Genomic DNA, 19,998 nt, shown 5'->3' with positions numbered 1-19,998 from the left:
GTTACCGCTCAATCCCTTGCGCCCCAATGTTTTCGTTGCCCTTAATGTCCTTGTTGGAAAGCCACATGGCCGTGTTGGGTCAGGGTTGAAGTGAGGTCAAGCCCTGAAAGAGCTTAGCTGCAGCATGTCAGAGGCAGTGACTTTGTCTCCGAACCTTCAAGCACATTTCCTGTCAGTTTCTTTAAAGTGTGCTCACAGTTAGCTCGCAAAGAGTTGCCAAGGATACAAAATGTCAGCGGAATCGAAGACTGTGACAATTGTATGGTTTTCCCTTCTTTAGATGTGGAGAGTAAGACTCTGCAAGGGGTGAAAGGCCAACGTATCTTGGAGAAAACAGGGCAGTACCAACTGGAAAACACTACCTTGGACTACCAGAAACTGTCCGACAAGGAAGTCCTGAGAATTCCCGGGCCACTTGGGGCTGATTTCACCATACAAGTAAGCGCTGCCTGTCACTTCAGGTGCTTTAAAATCTGGAGTTATCTTGATGCATGTTCATGACAATAAAGTGGAATAAAATACACTTTTTAATCGATTTGCATATTGGAATACATGCAAAAACCTGGAAGAAGCATCATAGACATCTTGATTGCAGGCCTATCCATTCAGGTATGGGAAATAGATCTTCACCTCTTCAATATTTTTCTGGCAGATCCAGTTTGCAAGTGGACCAGACAGCGTTGTCCAGTACATATTCTACCAGCCCATCATACACCGTTGGAGGGAAACGGACTTCTTCCCTTGCTCTGTGACATGTGGCGGTGGTAAGGGAGAAATAGCGATCCTCCTTTTTAGAATGTTTGTAAACAATACGTGGGGGGGTCACGTAACATCTTTTCGACTGACACGTCACACATTCAAACTGTGGCGGTAGAGAAGAAGGCTACAATCCTCATTCAAGCCATTTCCAATTTTGTCTCAACACGGAAGGGTTTGTTTCCAAGTGGTGCCATGGGAGAAAGCTCCGTCTTTTGCCACCCATAAGTATGTGTGACATCATTGTGAAAAGGTCTATAAAAGCCTGTTTTCCTTGGCCCAGGGTACCAGCTGACATCGGCAGAGTGCTTCGACCTGCGAAGCGGTCGAGTGGTGGTAGACCAGTACTGCCATTATTATCCCGAGAACATCAAGCCCAAACCCAAACTCCGAGAGTGCAACATGGAGCTGTGCCTGGCCAGGTTAGAACGCCTGATTAGTTTTTGGGAAGACGCCGGAAATAGATTTGAAAGGTCATCTCTTGTCTTTTAGTGATGGCTACAAGCAGATTATGCCATATGACCTCTACCACCCCCTGCCTCGGTATGTCCTCCTCACTTCTTTCACATAAATGACTACACACAGTACATGCATACGCATTTCATCCTTTTGGCCTGGTTTTTCATGTCAGGTGGGAGAGCAGCCCTTGGACCGCCTGCTCCACTTCCTGCGGCGGGGGCATCCAGAGTCGCTCGGTGTCCTGCGTGGAGGAAGACATGCAGGGGACCGTCACCGTGACAGACGAATGGAAGTGCCTCTATGCCCCCAAGACGGCCATCTTCCAGCCCTGCAGCACCTTTGACTGCCCCACCTGGATGGCCCAGGAGTGGTCACCTGTAAGGTTTTTTTTGTTTTTTTGTTTTTTGTTTTTTTGGTTTAGCACCATGTACAGTTAGAGCAAACTCACGAGACAGTTCATTAGGTACACCTGCCCACTCAAATGAGAATACAAGGCTTGAATACAGGTATTTCTCAAGTTCCACATTTTTAATGACACTACTCACAAGGTTAGGGATAATCTGCTTTGGAGTGAAATCCCAGGATGAACCTAAAATGCACTATAACCTTTACAGGTACACTTAATGACCTTTTCTAAAGCTTTGAATGCACATATCCAACTGTTGAATGTTTCAGTACTTCTTGTACAACTGGCTGTTTGACAACAAGGAGCTGAAGAGAAAAATTCTCGAGTGTTCAATCCATGAAAATGTCTAAGGACGTCCTCTTCGATATCTTTCTGTGCCTCTTCCAGTCTGTTGCAACCAGCTGATGACACTATAAGGTCGGTGTCCACTTACTGTTTGAAGCCTCGCAGAGGCAAGGTACTGTTGATCAGTTTTTAGCCATCGTCTTGGTCTCAACAGGTCAAAATATCAATGAGGAGGATGGTTTAAATACCAATGCTAACTTGGAACTGTTTCTGTTCATTCATAGGTCAAACACCTATTATATATTTTTGTCATTCAGCTCCTTATTAGATGACTGCAAGTTGTGAACTATATTGAACCATTGAACAGTTGTGCATTCCAAAGATTAGACAAGGTCAGGTTAAATTCACCTGTAAAGGTTATTATGCATTTTAGATCAATCCCGAAATTTCACCTGAAAGATGAATATCCCAAACTTTTTGTGAGCCGTGTAAATACTGACCACCAGCTCAGATTCCCAACCAGCGGGTTGAAATGTCACCCTTTGTTGCATCGGGCTCCATGAATTCATCTTAAATCTGCTGTGGCAGCCACACAAACAGACCGAGAGGCAAAAAACTTGGATGCAGTTTACCTTGCACATTCTTCCCGGAACTTGACGTTTAAATGCTTGGTTTGGCAGTGGACATACAAAGTTCACCCCAGTTTGGAGCGCAGTGGGGGATTTTGGACTGTCTCCCGCTGTCTCTCGAGTCAAAGGCCAAGACATTTAGTCAGTCAGAAAAGGATGGGAGCTGCCGAGCTAACACAAAAGTATCTCTGAATATATCCAAGGCAAAAGGTATTGATTGTCCTGTCATGTCCACCCCCACCGCTCCCCCACCCCCGCCTTCAGTGCACCGTCACATGCGGTCAGGGTCTGCGCTACAGGGTGGTGCTGTGCATTGATCACAGGGGGCTCCATGCGGGGGGATGCAACCCTACAACCAAGCCCCACATCAAGGAGGAGTGCCTGGTGACTGTACCCTGCTACAAAACCATTGGTGGGTTTGGAGTCATCCAGGGAAAATAGTTTTAAAATACCCGTGAACATAGCCTTTTTCTTCCCTCTTTCTGGTGCTTCAGACACGCTCCCAGTGGAGGCCAAACCGCCATGGCATAAGCAGGCCATAGAGCTGGACGAGGAGATCGTTGTAACCGAGGAGCCGAAGTGAGTTACTGAACTGACAGTCCGAATTACAGAAAAACCGAAAAGCAAAATGGAACTCGGTGTTGATAGTTTCCCAAAGCTCGATGGTATTGCGGTTGCAGTGGCGTCGAGAGCCAGTGGCAGTTTCCAGTGTGCACCTGTTGTCCACACCTGTCAAAACACCGCACGCGCTGTTTGGCGCCGGGTTCAGAAAACGCCGTGTGTTATATATCGGCATACAGGGGCTGAAAGAGCAGCGTGGATAAACTCAATTTACAGTTCAACGATATTGGGTAGAGCCCAAGATGGATTTGCATGTGTGTTGTGTTCATTGTTCGCCTTGTCCCAAGTTTGATGCTTCGCGCTTCTTTTGCTGTGCTGAACACCTGCGTTGTCAGATCCCGCTCGTAAATGTGATGTATGGGGGTCACGCAAGGTAAGGAAGGGGAAGTTGAAAGTGAGGTGGGGGAGAGCTTTTGGAGTCGGTCCGCCTCCTTTGTCACAGGCTACCCGTGTTGCCTCAGCACACCCGCGCAGATGTTGCAGATGTTTTTGTCTCGCATATCAATTGACTAATAAAGGCTGTCCTCTGAAGACATTTGGAGTGCGGCCCAGCGCGTTGCATGACTTACAATAGCGAGCATGTTCGCCAGTTCGAAACATCTGCGACTTAAGACTAATCTCTGTAGTGAGAAAGCTGCAAGAAAGGACTTCTTTCCCCCTGCAAATACGTGCGTGTAATACAGCCTCATTCACAAGCCAACACTCATACTGTGTCTGCCAACCATCCATCCATCCATCCATTTTCTGAGCCGCTTATCCTCACAAGGGTCGTGGGAGTGCTGGAGCCTATCTCAGCTATCATCAGGCGGCAGGCGGGGTACACCCTGAACTGGTCGCCAGCCCATCACAGGGCACACATAAACAAACGCACTCACATACACCTACGGGCAATTTAGAGTCTTCAATTAACCTACCGTGCATGCTTTTGGGATGTGGGAGGAAAGCGGAGTGCCCGGAGAAAACACACGCAGGCACGGGCAGAACATGCAAACTCCACACAAGCGAGGCCGGGGATTGAAACCCGGTTCTCAGAACTGTGAGGCAGACACTCTAACCAGTCGTCCACCGTGCCATCTGCCAACCACATGGGACAAAATTACAACGACTCGTCCTGTATTGGATTTGCAAAAAAAACACCACTCAATTAAATATTTCCACTAAACGGAAATGTAATCGATGAGATTAGGAAGGAGCTTTGGCGGATATTACAAACATCTGCTCATGGAAGACATCAAGAAAACTCACAAACATCTTTGTGTGGACGGCTTTTATTTGTTTATGCTAAAAACCTCGCGTCCTTGTGGCTGCAGCTGAAGTTCTTTTGGTGAGAAGATTCAACCAAGGCAAACATATTCATCCTTCAGTGGGGATTCTGTTCATGAACAACAGCTCATTTTCCCATTAAACATCGGTGAGTCTTCACGGACGACCTTGAAAAGAGTATAATTTAACCCCCCAAATCCTTTCCTTGATCTGTTTATTCAAGCTGATACTTTTTATGCGCATTCCTCAAGAAGTTGGATTGACAGGAAGTGTGGGTCTGAAAGAAAGTGAGCGGGATTTCATCAAGAGTTTCCCAACCTTGACAGATACCAATGAGCTACAAGCGTTTCCTCTTCCTGATATGCTCTTTTTGAACCAGGAAGGAGAATGGTGGCGCAGCTAAATGACACATAATCCTTTAATCCCGGCAAGGGGCACGACACCAGTGATTTTGATTGGTTGGGAATTTAGAACGGTTTTCCCGAGTGACGAATCAAATGTGTGCTATTGTAATTTCGACTCTGAGCTACTTGAAATGGTCTGGCGAGCTACCCTTAGTTCACAAGTGACGAGTTGGAGATAGCTGGTCTATATCATATCTCATGTGATGGAGAAGATGGCTATATGGGCTCTTGTATGATTCTCGTCTCTCATTCCCAGCTTCATCCCCGGTCCTTGGCAGCCCTGCAGTAGAACGTGTGGTGCCGGGACTGAGCGGCGCACAGTCAAGTGCCGGGTGTTGCTCTCCTTCGCACAGACTGTCTCCGACCTCCCAGACAATGAGTGCAGGGGCATCAAACCTGCGGCGAGCCAAATCTGCTACCGTACTCCCTGCCAGAAGCCAGAAGGCGACAATGACCGAGACATGGAGGAGGAGGACGAAGAGGAGGAGGAGGAGAGCCTTCAGAGAGAGGAGCTGCATGAGTGGGAGTATGAAGGGTTCACCGAGTGTTCCCAGAGTTGCGGGGGAGGTAGGAAACCTTTCCAGTGTCCATTGCTCATATGTACTGCTCATGAACCGGAATCCTTTTGGTCACTTGTGTTTGAATCTCAGGTGTGCAGGAGGCTGTTGTAATCTGCCTGAACAAGCAGACCAGGGAGGTGGCAGCAAACCAGAGTTTGTGCGTGAGCACCCGGAGGCCCCCACCACTTCTGCAGGACTGCAAAACGCAGCCTTGCCCCCCGAGGTAAAAGCCTCAAATCAATGGTTTGAAATATTGAGCATGGATGTTTTTGGTTTTAGTAGAATGTGCAATGACAGTTGGGATGTCGACGTCAATTTCCAAGAGCCCCTGTGCCTTCGTTAGTCTCACAGCTGCAACTGTTTGACTCACATCAAAATACATCATGCTATTAAATGAATATAATCACATCGTATACCCATGACATTATTTCAATGAATCAGACAGAGATGGATTGCTAGCCGTGTCACATAGAATAGGAAATAACAATTCAATTTGAATGACTGCGAACCACTGATGGCGCACATTTGGCCTTAACGCCTTTCGTGGTGTCACGCTCTACTGCTCCCTCTCGTCAGCAAACACGGAGGCTGGAAGTCTGTTTTTGCAGGCCTTAAGACTTGTTTTCAGGCACAACAAACACCGTATTGGACGTGTTTCCTTTGGCCTTCCGCTTTCTCCCCGAGGCCTCCTCACGCTCCCGCATTAAGCTGCACTCTTTGGATAGTCTTCCCCATGAGAAGACACAGCCATAGCATGAATGCAGAATGCCTGAAACGTGCTCCGTTCCCGATTCTCCTCAGGGCCTTGCACTAAACATGAATCAGTTGGAAATGACAATGTTTAAAGTAGTCTCAATTCATGAAGTGGGACTCTGATTAGTTCATCAGAATCCCAGTGTGAGGGTGAGAAAAATCAGAAGTGCTTACGCTCATCCAAGAGCAATCATAGTTTCCGGATTGTACAAAGCACATATTAATCAGAGTGGGACATTGGAGCAAGGTGAATGCCCTAGCATGGCTTGGTGTTGTGGTAAATAATAAATATTATTCACAGGTGGGAAGTGGGAGAGTGGAGCCATTGCTCTGCTTCGTGCGGTGTCGGCCTGATGTCCCGCACCGTGACATGCGCTCGGCGGACGTCTCGGGACAACAACAGCACGGAGATATTGCCAAATGAAAACTGTCACGACCCGAAACCAAACCCCATCCAGGCATGCAATCGCTTCGACTGCCCTCCTGTGTGGGAGACACTGGAATGGGGGAAGGTAAAAATATAAATCCGTAACTCCAAGTGATCCCTCACAAGAAGATGACATCACACTTTCACACTTGTTTCTTCATTGTTGTTGGTGCAGTGCTCCAGTCGTTGTGGCGACGGAGTTGAAAGGAGGCGGGTCTTGTGTAAACAGCGCTTGGCTGATAGCAGCATCCTGGAGCTGCCGGAAACATTTTGTCCCTCCAAGATGCCAGTGAACCAGCGGCTGTGTAGCAGAGAGCGGCGGTGCCCACCACAGTGGGTCGCAAGCTGGTCCCAGGTAGGCTTGGTCCAGTCGATCACACTTACGTATTGTATTTCATAGGGATACCAAGCAGTACTGATAGCTTGTTGTAACATGCTTTGGATTGTTGAACCTCCATAAAAATTGTATTTTACAGGTACATTATAGTATGCAGTACCAATGAGTTACAAGCCATTGTCCCTCTAAAGGTTGCATTTTTTTGTGTGTGGTGTCCATGTGCAGTGTTCAGTGACCTGTGGGAATGGTATGCAGAGGTTTGAGGCACTCTGCAGGAAACAAGGCGAGGACGGACGATATCAGACCTTAGATCCAAGCAATTGCTCCTCTCTGGCACGACCCACCAGGATCCGACAGTGCTCTTTGAGGCTCTGCAAGAGTAAGAGACCCTCTTTACACTTTAAGTGGAAGATTGGAAAGAGAATAACCAAAGGAGTCCGTCTTTCGTCACAGATTCACTAAGGTCCGGCCCTACCATCCTGGCTCAGAGGAATGTGTATATTCAGTGGAGGAAGAGCAAAAAGGTCCATTTGGTGGTCGGTGGCACTGCCTATCTGCTCCCTTGGACAACTGTGATCCTTCACTGTCCAACCCGCCACATCCGAAAGGCAAATATCCGATGGTTGAAAGATGGGAAGCCTCTGGTGAGTCTCCCACACCTGTCCATGCCACCACTGGGATTAGTGACGATCCAACAGGTTGGCGCGTCTGATGCCGGGAGGTACACCTGCGTCGCAGGCCAAGCCGAGGAGCATTTAGTCCTACAGATCACTGGTGCCAAGCAGAAGTTGCACAGACCAGAGGCAGCAAGGGTACAGGAGCTCTCCATCTTCCCGACCAGGCATGACCACATTGTCCAACGCTTGCTACAACTCAAGGCAGAAAAAAACCAGACTGCCTCGGAAGACAGGCGGGACATTTTCGATATCCCGAATATTGTCATTCTTGATAGCCAGAGGCTGGATGAGATCGACGGCCTCAGAGGACAAGGCGAGCAAGTGATTACTCAGTTACTCAGCGAGCTGTCCGTATCCCACTATGAAACCAATGAGTCAACTCTTCAAAATCCAGAAATAGATGTAGCCACCACGCGAGGGCCTCTTTTTCGTAAACCAAACACGAAAAGCTCCTCAACTACGTCCAGAAGCCCAGTGATCATCCAGAGCCCCGGGAAAACTGCAACGGTGTTGTCCGCCGATGTCACCTTTAATATAGGTGCGCTGGTTTTGCTGCGGAAGCCCTATGCCAGTTTGGAAATCAAGTGTGAGTCTCTCGGTTACCCAGAACCATCCCTCACCTGGACCAAAAATGGAAAACGGTTGCGCTACGATAGCAGGTATGACCAGACGAATCATGAACAAAATTGCAGGTGAGCTAAAGATTCAAGTGAGTGGACTTCACACGTGTTTGCGCTGGCAGAATAGACGTATTGCCAGGTGGCTCGCTGAAGATTCGGTTTCCGAACCAGGCGGATGAGGGTCTGTACACCTGCACTGCCAGGAATCAACTTGGGTCCTCGTCGCGCTCATCTTGGCTGCAGATTACAGGTGAAAAACCATAACCCTAATAAGTTAAGATAGCAAGTAAAAGATCCCCCCAGAGCTTTGTTCAACTATCGCAGCTCATAGGTCTGCTTATGAGATTCCAAGGTAGCTGTTGCTACGTTTCAAAGGCACAGAAATGTTCGACTTTGTTATTCGTGCTGCTCCAACACCAGCGACAACCCTCCGTAAAGGGACAATGATGTACTGTTGTTTTCAGGTGGTAGAGATGTGTCTACTTTTCCGGTTCAAGCTTGGAAATTCTGGGAAGTCACACACACACACACACACGCACGCACACACACACACACACACACACACAGTGGAGCAGAGTCACTGCTAATATGTTTTTATACTGGGTCGTGGAGCAGTGGCTGGTCTGGCTTAGTCAACAGTGGGGAATGTGCGCTGCGTGCCATAAGCAGAAGTCCCTTCAGTGCTGCACTATCCCACCTCTCCTCAAGCCGTGACCACTCACGCCCTCTCTGGATTGCAATCAAAGCGATGGCGCCGCTGCTTTCCTCACGTTCTGGCGCTTTTCTCACCCATACGACAACAATTTGATGGCTCAGGGGGGAGGTTTCAAAGAAGATAAGCTGCTGCATTCAGAGTTACAAAGGATAAGGAGGCTGTCATGGGACAAGTTATTCTTTTTTGTTTTTTTTGTTTTGATTAAGTCTCGTCCACTGTATTTTCAGGAAGCAGCGGAAGGAACTGCGTCCAAGCTGTTGGAGCCAGTGGCCCCGATTGCCCTGATCGGAGCAACGGCAGCATCCAGTCAACTGTGCACAGGTTGGCGGCAGCAATGCGCCGTTTTGGTTCCGGAACGCTCGCATCGATTGGAGGACTCATGAAACCCTCTCCAAGTAGTTGGCGCGCGGACCCGTGGGCACCGTGCTCGGCCAGCTGCGGCGGCGGCTCCCAGACCAGACGTGTGCGCTGCATGGAGGCCGGATCAAGGGAGGTGGAGCGCCGCCGCTGCGCCGCTGCGGGGCGGAGACCCTCTGATGCCAGGATATGTAACATTCTTCCCTGCGCCAGTTGGGCCACGAGCACCTGGGGACTGGTAAGCCCACTCGTGTTATCCAATCATCATACCGAGTCATGGAAAAATTTAGGAGGTGTGGTCCCTTACACTTTGCTTGAAATGCATCATTTTGATCCTCGTGGCGAATGGTCAGGGCAAGTACTGACCTGCATTTACAACCTAAATTCTAATATTTGTTTCCATTAAATTTTACTAATGTCCACCCAACTGTCTGTTATGGTTACAAATATTAACTCATTGACGGGCAGCCATGTTCAAAGCAGAGCTGTTTGAGAGCATTTGGCCTGATTTTCCAAGACGCACAGAATATTGTGCTGTGTGGCAATATAAACGTTGAACCTATCAAAGGGAAGTGTAGACTCTCTTCTTTGACCAGGAAAAGGTATGTTTCTAGCATTTTCCGTTCTTTAGTCATCAACAGAAGGACTGGGGTTGGTTTCACCAGAAACAACTGGTTCCCGACTAAAAAAAATGGATACAATTCGCTTTTTGTGAAAAGAAACATGTCAAACAAAGTTTCGTGACATCTCAAAAAGATGAAACAACAAAGACCGTGAAAGGGCTACGGATGGCAAATAATCATTTATGTAGCTACTAAATGATACTAAATACTACATAACCAAATGTGCTGTGAGCAACGCTGACTCATCACATTGCTCCAGTTGAACGTCAGGGGCATTTCTTACATGGAGTCCGCCATTCACTCCATAAGCGGTGTCATCTTTTCTCACAATGGCGACACACACTTTCTCCTCTCTACCGTGACACATACTCGATTTATACCACACGTATACACACGTGCGAGGTGCCTAAACTTTTCCGGCTTCTAACGTGTCGGCATTTCTCGCCCTCATAATTGACACGACGAGCTGAGATTCAACCCTGATCTTGCTCTTCAACTCAAAAGCTGTGCTGACCTCGCATTCAAAGCGACGCAATGCCGCCATCTACAGGCATCTGTTAGTCATGGCGGTGGTTTACAAATTGGAATTTCACAGACCAGCTTGGCGAGGTCCTCTTCCACGATTACCCATGTTGCCGGCAGTATCCGGTTGGATTCCGGATGACAAATATAAACGTCCACAGCCGTGGACTGATTTAAGTCGGCGGTTCTCAAACTTTTCCCAATCTCACATTGCGAATCACTGATAAGCAATTATAAACCTCTTCAGATCCGTGCTCGGTCTGTTTACTGTATTTTCAACGACCTGCGCCAACCCGTTGTTCTGATTGGATGTTTTAGTGTAACGGTCACTGTGTGGGTCCAAATTTGGCCGCACAGCACCGCCATGTTTTCTGCCGAGACACAAATGGCACCAAGGTCCCTTCCGCGATGTGCAGTGGACTCCGACGGTAAACATCGCCGATCTGCCGGAATGTTCCCTCTGCCGGGTTATCGCTTCTTGACTCCGATGTGTTCCCATTCCAAGACCGAGCTCCGTGAGGAACTGCTCGGCGGATGCCTGCGCCCAGCAGTGGAGGGTCGGGCCGTGGACGCAGTGCACCGCCACCTGCGGCCGACACGGCTTCCAGTCACGCCGTGTGGTCTGCGCACAGCGGCCCGGCAGACGGGCGCCGCGGGAGCACCGGTGCGTGCGGAGGCCTCGTCCACCCAGCTGGCAGCGCTGCAACACGGCGCCCTGCGGCAGAGGTGAGCCGTTCGAACCTAACCGCGCGAATGTCCGAGAAGTGTGACAGTCATTGATGCTTTGATGACCGTAGCCGAGGAGTGTCGTGACAGCACCAGGTACTGTGAGAAGGTGCGACAGTTGGAGCTGTGCATGTTGCCACAGTTTAAGAGTCGCTGCTGTCACTCCTGCCTCGACACCTGATGGATCGGGAACGTCGGACGGCAGGAACGTCGGCTTCGGGACCTCCTTGAGCCTGAGAAGCTCCCACTGAACAGAGGGATGTATCACACGATGGACATTTTCATACTGTATGTGATGTGATAACCACTGGAAAAGATTTGAAATACGTTTTCCAAAGCATTTCGCGCCGGCCAAAGAAAAGAACCTCCAATCTGAGATTTTAATTGACGAATTGAAAAAAATGGGAGTTTGAACTGAATGTTGGGGGGGTGGGGGGTAGGGTATGGTGTGAGGGGTGTGTGTGTGGGGGGGGGGGGGGGGGGGGGGGTTGGTGGGCGTTATTCCTGCTGGGGTTGCACTTGTGACTGAAGAAATCAGAATGGATGGAAATAGGAAAAAAAAACGAAAAACATTTTGCACTCAAACTCAACTGAAGTCTGAACATGTTGATTTTTTTTGTTACATTTAAATATTTTACTTGGTGATTTTCAAAAGATTTGTCTAGATATGTATTTTAACCACTTTTTTTTTTTTTTTAAATGCTTTTGCACAATTGTGACATGTGCACACATGTTGTCGCCTTTTTAATTCCTTAAACTATAATTCCTCCTTATGGCTCATGTGTGACACATTAGCGGGAAAGCCAGCACAATGTTGGAAAACCGCGAGCTTGCAGCATCAGTATTGTGTTTTTTCCTGTAATTTTTCACTTTTCTTTTTAGTATATATTTTTCTTTCATTATTTATTCACCAGATGGGCACTTTTTGATTCAAGTGCAACACGTTAAAGAACCAGGCTATTACTTGGCTTTTAGTTGACGCTCAATTGTTTGATTTTATGAGAAGAAACTGTCATCATATCATGTATACGCTTCGATTGTGTAGATATGTATTTTTTCCTTATTTATTTCCATGAGTCTCTGTGTGTATAGTTTTGTAAATAAATAAACACAAGGTTGGGTTTTAAATTTGAATTCGCCTATTGATGACTGTATTTGATGTACATATCGAGGGCGCCCTCTGCTGGTGACTTGATCTGTCAAGCTTGTTATATCATGGAATAAAATGAAGCACATTCCTTTTATCACGCTGACTTTTTCAGGTGTTTTATTGAAATAATACAAAGAAATTGGGCAAATGTTATAAAAAGGATTGTAGAATTCATTCACATCTTCTGTAATTTTTCCTCACTACGGTTAGTTTCGGATAGTTTGCTTAGCTAACAGGTGACTTATTAATCTTTTCAGTGGGAGCGTTTGTTTCCAAACTAAAATCAACAGAAAGGAAATTAAATAGACTAGTTAAACTGTCAATTTAGTAATAAACTATACAGCACTGTGTACCGAACTATAATATGAATATTTATTTCTACAATTTATATACAGTACACGACCTTTATGATAATTCTACAATGGCCCTAGTGAGAATAAGCGGCCCAGATAGATGGATAGCAATACTAATAACTTCGTTTTTATGAACCAAACTTTTCATGCAACCTATTTTTTTACAGCGTGTTTGTCTTACATGTCCAATCGAATATTGCTGTGTTTGCTATACAATTAAATAAAGGTTTGTGGAAAAAAAATAATGATAACAATGATGCTGGCGCATACGTGTGACGTATTATCGCGCGACGCCAGTTTTCCATGAGTTCTTTGATTTCCGCAGGCTACATGCATCCTTTCCACTTTTGTTTTGCCCGTGCTCCGTTTATAATTGAACTTAATCGCTTCTTTAATTACGCCACTTGTGCCCACTAGCGCTGTAATTGGCGTTTTTCGCGAATGCATAGCTGGCAGGACAGTGTTGCTGGTTGTTGTTTTTTGAACGCCGAAGTCCGCGCGGTGAAAAGCAAAGGATGAACGACTCGAAGACGGCGGCGGCGGACGACGGAGGTCAGAGCAAAGAGACGGACAAGAAGAAAAGATCCCGGGTGAAGCAGCTGCTGGGCGAAGTGAAGAAACAAGTGGAGTTCTGGTTCGGGGACGTCAACCTGCACAAGGACCGCTTTCTGAAAAAGCTCATCGATGAGTCGGACGATGGCTGTGAGTCTCCTCCACCTGACAATTCATCGAATTATTATGATTACTATTTATTTATTTGTAATTGTTTTATCTCGAAATGTTTTTGTTTTGTTTTGTTTGTTTGTTTGTTTGTTTTTTTTTGGGGGGGGGGGGGACGTCTCAGATGTTGACTTGTGTGTCTTGGCGAGTTTCAACCGCATGAAGAAGCTGACGAGCGACACTAAACTGATCGCCAGGGCTCTGAAGAATTCTTCTGTGGTGGAGGTAACCGACATGGCTTCAATGCATTTGTCATATCTCACCCGGTGAATGGCAAACCTGTGAAAATTGCAGGTTAATTTAGAGGGCGATAAAGTGAGACGGCAGCTCCCCATTGGAGAGGTGCCAATTGACGTGGACAGCCGCACAGTCTATGTGGTAAACATATTACATTTTTGTATTTTTTAAAACTCCTCCTCATAAATTAATCCAACTGTTTCTGTCGCGGGTGGAAGTGACCCATGTTCACACTGTCCGGCCCACAAGCCCTGATTTCTTTGAATGATCGATTTTTACGCGGAATATTATATTGACCACTCAGTGGCATAAGTGACTAAAAGGTGGGCCAAAAATGTCACATTTTTACATGTTCATGGGTGCCTTTGACCCATGAATATCTTTGTTGTATCAAAGGACAAACATAACAGGAGGGTTAAAAAAAACAAAAAAACATTTCTGCTTTTTTGCGTAAAAAAATGAAACTGACTGTTCTTAGGAGCTTCTGCCCAAGGACGTAAATCACAGCTGGATCGAGAAGGTCTTCTCCAAATGCGGAAGTGTTGTTTACGCGAGCATCCCCCGGTACAAATCCACCGGCGATTCCAAAGGCTTTGCCTTTGTGGAGTTCGAGAACCCCGAACAAGCAAATAAAGCCATTGAGGTGATCGATTATTGTTAATAATAAGTGACTGGTGTGCTTTAAGAGAAGAAAATGGAAATATGCTTGCTCTTTCGCCATCAAGATGCTCAATAACCCTCCTGAAGATGCTCCCAGGAAACCGGGAATTTTCCCCAAGACCAGGAAGGGGAAGCAGATCCGGCTGCATGCAGACAATCCGCCTTCAGGTAGGGATCCGCCCGCACAAAACGCAGCTCTTTCCGTTTGATTTTTGCCACCGCGCTTGTTGCAGGGGGCGGCGGCGGGGAGGAGGAGAAGAAAAAGCGCAAGAAGAAGAAAAAGAAGACGCTGGCCGAGGACGCCAAAGCGGCGCCGATGGAAGCCGAGCCGTCGGATCAGCAGCGGCGGCAAAAGAAGAAGAAGCAGCGCTCCGACGGCGCCAGTCACAAGACGGCGGGTAAAATCTCGGAGAAGAAGAGGCGGCGCTCGCACGCGGCAGATGAATCGGACACAGGGGTACCCTCCAAGATCAGGAAGCTCGGGGACAAAGATGAAGACGTGCCCAAGAGCAGTGAGCGTCTGTCCACTCGGCAAACGTTTAGGAAGGGAAAAAAAAAAAAAAAGGGGGGCTGGGAATGACAACGTCGCATGTGCTGTGCAGATCCTCGTGTGGAAGGTGAACGCGGGAAAGAAAACCAAGAAGACTCGCTGATCAAAGCCAAGCGGAAGAGGAAGAAGAAGCATAAAGAGAAGCTGAAAATCGGGGACGAGGTCATCCCGCTGCGGGTCTTATCCAAGTACGAACACCTGCAGTTGTACGAGAAGTGCCAAAACGTGCGCGCGAGTTCCACCAGTTCAAAGCCGTCAATGTGTTCATCTTGGTAGGAGAGCTTGGCTCGAGCTCAAGGAGGAGTACATGAGGCTGCAGAAGCGCAGCATGGCGTCCCTGAAGAAGTGCATGACGCAGCTGGACGGAGACGAGCGGCGACACGACGACAGGAGTGAGTCCAGAAGCCCTCACACACACACACACACACACACACACACACACACACTAAATGTGCAGCGCTTTCTTATTGATGTTGGTTTTCTTCCAGTGGAGCCGAGCGAGAAAGTGAACAGTCAGGGTCCTCGGTACACCAGCGGCGTCATCGTGAAGATCACAGACAACAAGGCACTTCCAGGAAGGAAAATGATCAAAGTACGTCGAGTGCACTTTTCTCTCTCCTCTTATGTTGTGGGTCATATTGACCCGGTTCAAAACCAAATATTTCCAAAAGGTGTTCACGTGGCGATGGTCATTGACCTTCCTTTCTGACACAGGATGCCCTGGGCAAGATCTCGCCCGTGGCGTACGTGGACCTGTTGGAAGGCGACGCCGAGGGCTACGTGCGCTTCAACCGCCCCGAGGACGCGCAGGCCGTCAGCGACGCCAAGGCCGAGCTGCGGCGGACGCACAGCTGGCAGCTGGAGATCCTCTCAGGTGGGGCGCACGGGGGTCCTTAACTTTGTCTTCTGAAGGTTGCCTCCAGAAAAATCGCTCTTTGACATTCTCTACCTTTAATTTGGTGAACATGGTAAAACCAATCCGTCGGTGCAGGTCAGGATATGGGAAACAAAGAATCTCCTGAATGCAATTTTCCAATCACCTGCGGAGAGGCATTCCGGGCACACACGCAGATCCTCACAAGAAGATGACATCTCACTCTAGCTCCCAATTGCAAACGGCACGAGCCGTAACGGGCTTCGTGAATAGAAATGTTTTTACCATTTTATGGATGTGCGATTGATGGAGGACAAGGAAGTGAGAGAGATGAGAACAGATTTCTTCTTCTCCTGGCTTGCTGCTCGTGTCGTAAGGAAGTACGATGCAGGCGGGGCACGCACGTGGCTCGAGTTTGGCGTCCATAAATGTTTGTCCGTTGTGTTGTTGTCAAAAGGTGACCACGAACAGAGGTACTGGCAGAAGATCCTCGTGGATCGTCAGGTCAAGCTGAACCGACCCCGGGAGAAGAAGCGGGGCACAGAGAAGGTCAGATGGCAGCGCCCGCACGTGGCTTTCAAATGACATCTACTGTATACTTCCAATCCTTCCTTTCAGCTCCTATCCAAAGCGGAGAAGATCATCACGGCTCGCGCCAAGGAGGCTAACAAGCACATTCGTTTCCAAGAGGACTGACGGCCAGTTTGTGAGGCAAACGCTCGGCTTTGTGTGGCAAGAAACGTGCTTCAAAATACATCTGCTTGTCGACTGCAGCAAGTGACGTTTGCCATGTAAATAGGAGGAAGCTCGCCCGTCGAGATGTTTACAAAGTTTGTTGTGGTTTTTAATCTCATTTGACAGGTAGACTGTTGAGAAAATGTGCAGGACTGGGGTTTGAATAAAAGAAAACCTTTTTCAAACTCGAGGATTCACATCTCGTGTCGACATAAAGGTCCAACGAATGCGCATGAAAGGAAAGCCTTCAAGAGTTGTAGTTTGGATGTCAGTTCCTCCTGGCGTCCCTTTCATAGAAAATGTAGCCCCGTGAACATCAATGAAGTTGCTAATTTCAGGATGGGGAAAAAAAAAAAAAAAAACAACAACTTCAAACTGTTTTTTCACAGACATTTTAAATCACAGTAGTTATGCTCTAAAATCATCTCTCAACATATGCAGCCCTGTTACAAATAACGTAGAGAAGAAGAGTAAAAAGAAAACGTGAGCTCAACGACATGGAGGTAATTGTTCTGAGCCTTCGGTAAGTCCTCTCTTCTGTATTTCATATTTTGACAATGTTTTCAGCCATAATACAGAGTGCGACTCAAATCAACAAACCCTTGTGACGACATTAATAACGTTTTTAAAAACGAATATGGCTTTGTTTGTCTTGGGCCAGGGAACACTGCTTGAGCAAAACATTGAACGTTCGTATTGATTTGCCACCCTGTTATGATAATTAGACTTCATACATACCAATTCAAATCACATTTTATTTAATTGTGAATGATTTTTATTGAGCAGTATTTTTTTAAAATGTTTTTCAGGTGCCTGAATACCTGTGACAGGGTTTTGCCAAACAGCAAAATATGATATGACAAAATATAAGTGTACTGTTGAGCTGAACAAAGATATAACAAATGTTATCGCTTGAATTGTCCAATTCTGGAATGGCCCATATACTAGATATATTACGGTATGCAATATTTTCCAAGGTATCACTGTTAAAAAAAAAAAAAAACTGAAATACAGCCTCGCTATGATCAACTGGTAGCTTTTGCATCTTCTGTCCACTAGATGGCGACATTTCGCCCCAAAAGCCTCAACGGAAGACCGCTAATCAACATTAGTATCACGTGTGCCTCCGTGTTCTCGTCCTGATGGCTTTGTTTTGCGTCATGTTCAAATGTATGTAATATTGTGTGTGTGTGTGGGGGGGTTATTGCACGGTAACACTTAGGTCGTCTGTGAATTGAATTTTGACGGTGGTCGTCACGCAGGCTGAGAGGCTGCAGTGAGTGACTGCACGGTGTCGGGGTGCCACGAGAGTTTGGGGGCGTGTTGTTGCCATAACGAGGGTGGGGGCGTGCGCGCGTGGAAAAGCTCCGAGTGCCCACGCTGCCTTCACTTTCACGCGATTCGTCACTGCCTCCTCTGCTGGCTCGTGTGCGCGCGGGGTGCAACAAGTTTCCCTGCGGTGACCGTGAAACGCGTCGTGATTCCGATGGAGAGAGGCGCATCCGTCGACTGCAAGAAAGTGGCCCCTCGGCGCCGGGCAGCTCCGAGCGTCATCCCGTCGCTGTGCTCCGCGGCGTCCGTCGCCTTCTGCGTGGTGCTCAGCATCCACGCCGCCGACGTGAGGCGCCGGCTGGCGGGCTTGGAGCGCGGCTCCCCCGCGGACGACTTGGACGCGTTGATTGCGCAAAGAGTCGACGAGATGCTCTCGCAGGTGAGATCCACTCTTGCGCATGCTCATTGCTCGTGGACGAAGCCACGCCGACGTCACAATGTTTTCATGTCACCTCCCTCCCAGCGTTCTTACGAGCAATTCGTCAAGATCCGGAGCGCCCGGCAAGCGTCACCTGAATGCAACTGCCCTCCAGGTGAGCAAAGATGCCGCTTAATTCTGAGTGAATGGGAAGTGGTGCGTTCAAGGACACGTACGGCGGATGTCGCCGATAGTTGGGCAGGTCCGCTGTGACGGATGCGCACAGCTGAGACCGCGAGGCCTAAACATAGAGGTGCCGAGTGGCTGGCTCACTTGCGATGTTGTTGTTGTTGTTGGGAAACGCGGACGGACGCATGAGCTTCCCACTTCCCACCACTAGATGGACTCATTTATTCTCTCAGCGTTTTGTGTCCAAAACCCTTTTCCACTTGGACTTCATTGTGGCTCCTGGAAATTTGGATTGAGCTCGCAGCAGTCTCGCAAGTACACGGTGGAAGCATGCTCCTGAACGCACCCTTAATCAAATGGCACAGTATCTTGTCAGCGATGTCAAATGTCAACAGGCCAGACTTGTCATGAAGTTCAAGTCTCAGTCAAGTGGAGTCTTTTGCTAAGTTTGAGCCAAGCGAGCTCCAAGTCCTAAAATTGGTGACTTCAGTCTGACTCGAGTCACAGCCTTTTTCGTCGACAGCGCCGGCACACTTTCCCACTTTGCTTTCATGGCGCGCGTGGAACCTGCGGGCAAAACTCTGAATGCAGAGCCGACAAACAAAACCCCAAAAATATCTCTTGAGTGCTTCTTCCTCTTACGTGATCGGAAGGATTTACTGTCCTGCTCGGTTGACTTCCTGTCGACGGAAGTCCGCAGCCTGGCTGCGGGTGTGCGGGCAATTCCTGTCACGATAAGTCATGTGATCCTTGGAAATGTTAGCGAGAATTTGCAATAAGCTGAAATCATGGATGTGTAATATGGTTAAGTGAACTGAGGAGTTTCATTCAGACAAAAACAGTGCTTTGACGCCGTCTTGTGGAATCTTGTCTCAAGGAACTATATTAACATTGCAAATTTTGGCATTGTGGGACGAATCAAGGTGATATTAAAGTAAGTTGAGGAGTTTCATTTTGACAAAAATTGTGCTTTGTTTGCCATTTTGTGGCATCTTGGGTGTCGAGGAACTGTTCCAATGATTTGAGGGGTTTCATTTCGACAAAGGTAGTGCGCTTTGCCACTATCTTTTGGCATCTTGGTGTCAAGGAACCACACTCGAGTGCGTTGAGGAGTTTCATTTAGACAAGTCATCCTTTCCGAGGAGCAAAAACTCTCGAAGGGGGCTTATATAGAAAGGTGGGGCTTTTTTTCCAGCCGTGGGGGAGGTCGGTTTTCTACCAAGGGCCATCTCGTGTTGCGGTCAGCCGTTCGTTCATTTAAGTGCATTTTTTTTTTCGTGTGACGTCATCAGTGCTGCATTCAAGCGCCCTCCTCGCACCCAGAAATACCAGCCCCCCCAACCGCCCTTTGATGATTCTGGGCTGAGGTTGCGGGGGGGGGTTCAAACCCAGCACAAACGCCAGCTCACAGACCCTGCGTCTCATCATCTCACCCCACCGGTGCCCTTTGACACCTGACTCAGACCTCCTTTGAGTTCCCTTCACTAGCCCACGCTGCAATTCAGTGAAACTTTCTTTTTTTTCTCTCCCGTCGACCTTCTTTGTGCGCAACGGTCGCTCTATTGTTTTCATACGGGGGAATTTTTCCGCACGAGAGTTCAGCGATTGGCAAGGATGTCTTCCCCTCATGCCAGTCAAACGACACTTTGGTTTCTGTGCTACGCATACAGTAACGCAAACTCCTCATCCTCGTCGCGCAT

The 19,998-nt window shown here is 47.9% G+C and overlaps 3 protein-coding genes across 7 annotated transcripts in view; all 3 read left to right on the top strand.

Annotated features, from left to right (window-relative positions):
* Positions 1-11,561, top strand: part of adamtsl3 (ADAMTS-like 3) — a 48,112-nt gene extending 36,551 nt beyond the window's left edge. For 2 of the 4 annotated variants that reach the window (XM_061668834.1, XM_061668836.1), the window contains 18 exons: positions 281-438; positions 653-764; positions 1,040-1,178; positions 1,249-1,299; positions 1,388-1,592; positions 2,800-2,947; positions 3,030-3,114; positions 5,080-5,390; positions 5,474-5,606; positions 6,438-6,648; positions 6,739-6,918; positions 7,126-7,279; positions 7,354-8,236; positions 8,320-8,447; positions 9,140-9,507; positions 10,733-10,842; positions 10,920-11,140; positions 11,212-11,561. In XM_061668834.1, the coding sequence (XP_061524818.1) occupies positions 281-438; positions 653-764; positions 1,040-1,178; positions 1,249-1,299; positions 1,388-1,592; positions 2,800-2,947; positions 3,030-3,114; positions 5,080-5,390; positions 5,474-5,606; positions 6,438-6,648; positions 6,739-6,918; positions 7,126-7,279; positions 7,354-8,236; positions 8,320-8,447; positions 9,140-9,507; positions 10,733-10,842; positions 10,920-11,140; positions 11,212-11,321 (3,707 nt within the window). In that variant the 3' untranslated portion in view covers positions 11,322-11,561. Of the gene's footprint in view, positions 1-280; positions 439-652; positions 765-1,039; positions 1,179-1,248; positions 1,300-1,387; positions 1,593-2,799; positions 2,948-3,029; positions 3,115-5,079; positions 5,391-5,473; positions 5,607-6,437; positions 6,649-6,738; positions 6,919-7,125; positions 7,280-7,353; positions 8,237-8,319; positions 8,448-8,661; positions 9,508-10,732; positions 10,843-10,919; positions 11,141-11,211 lie in introns of those variants that run through there. The other 2 variants (XM_061668835.1, XM_061668838.1) reach the window with 2 other exon arrangements.
* Positions 11,562-12,938: 1,377 nt separating this feature from the next.
* On the top strand, positions 12,939-16,645 carry larp7 (La ribonucleoprotein 7, transcriptional regulator). 2 transcript variants are annotated; one of them, XM_061668839.1, is made up of 12 exons: positions 12,939-13,345; positions 13,488-13,588; positions 13,658-13,741; positions 14,079-14,243; positions 14,326-14,428; positions 14,494-14,772; positions 14,863-14,998; positions 15,087-15,202; positions 15,299-15,402; positions 15,525-15,684; positions 16,142-16,233; positions 16,303-16,643. In XM_061668839.1, the coding sequence occupies exons 1-12, from the start codon at positions 13,159-13,161 to the stop codon at positions 16,378-16,380; spliced, it is 1,605 nt and encodes a 534-aa protein (XP_061524823.1). In that variant the 5' UTR covers positions 12,939-13,158; the 3' UTR covers positions 16,381-16,643. The 2 variants fall into 2 exon arrangements, with proteins under 2 accessions (XP_061524823.1, XP_061524824.1); XM_061668840.1 differs by lacking the exon at positions 13,658-13,741 and having other exon boundaries at positions 16,303-16,645.
* A 1,224-nt stretch (positions 16,646-17,869) lies between these two features.
* The window catches only part of LOC133397774 (collagen alpha-1(XXV) chain), an 84,094-nt gene continuing 81,965 nt past the window's right edge, over positions 17,870-19,998 (top strand). Inside the window, exons 1-2 of the mRNA XM_061669061.1 lie at positions 17,870-18,130; positions 18,215-18,284. Of these exons, the coding sequence (XP_061525045.1) occupies positions 17,906-18,130; positions 18,215-18,284 (295 nt within the window). The 5' untranslated portion in view covers positions 17,870-17,905. The remainder of the gene's footprint in view (positions 18,131-18,214; positions 18,285-19,998) is intronic.

Source organism: Phycodurus eques, chromosome 23, assembly GCF_024500275.1.
Source record: "Phycodurus eques isolate BA_2022a chromosome 23, UOR_Pequ_1.1, whole genome shotgun sequence".
Classification (NCBI taxonomy): Eukaryota; Metazoa; Chordata; class Actinopteri; order Syngnathiformes; family Syngnathidae; genus Phycodurus; species Phycodurus eques.
The sequence above is the reverse complement of the archived record's forward strand: the minus strand, read 5'-3'. Positions and strand labels throughout refer to the sequence as shown.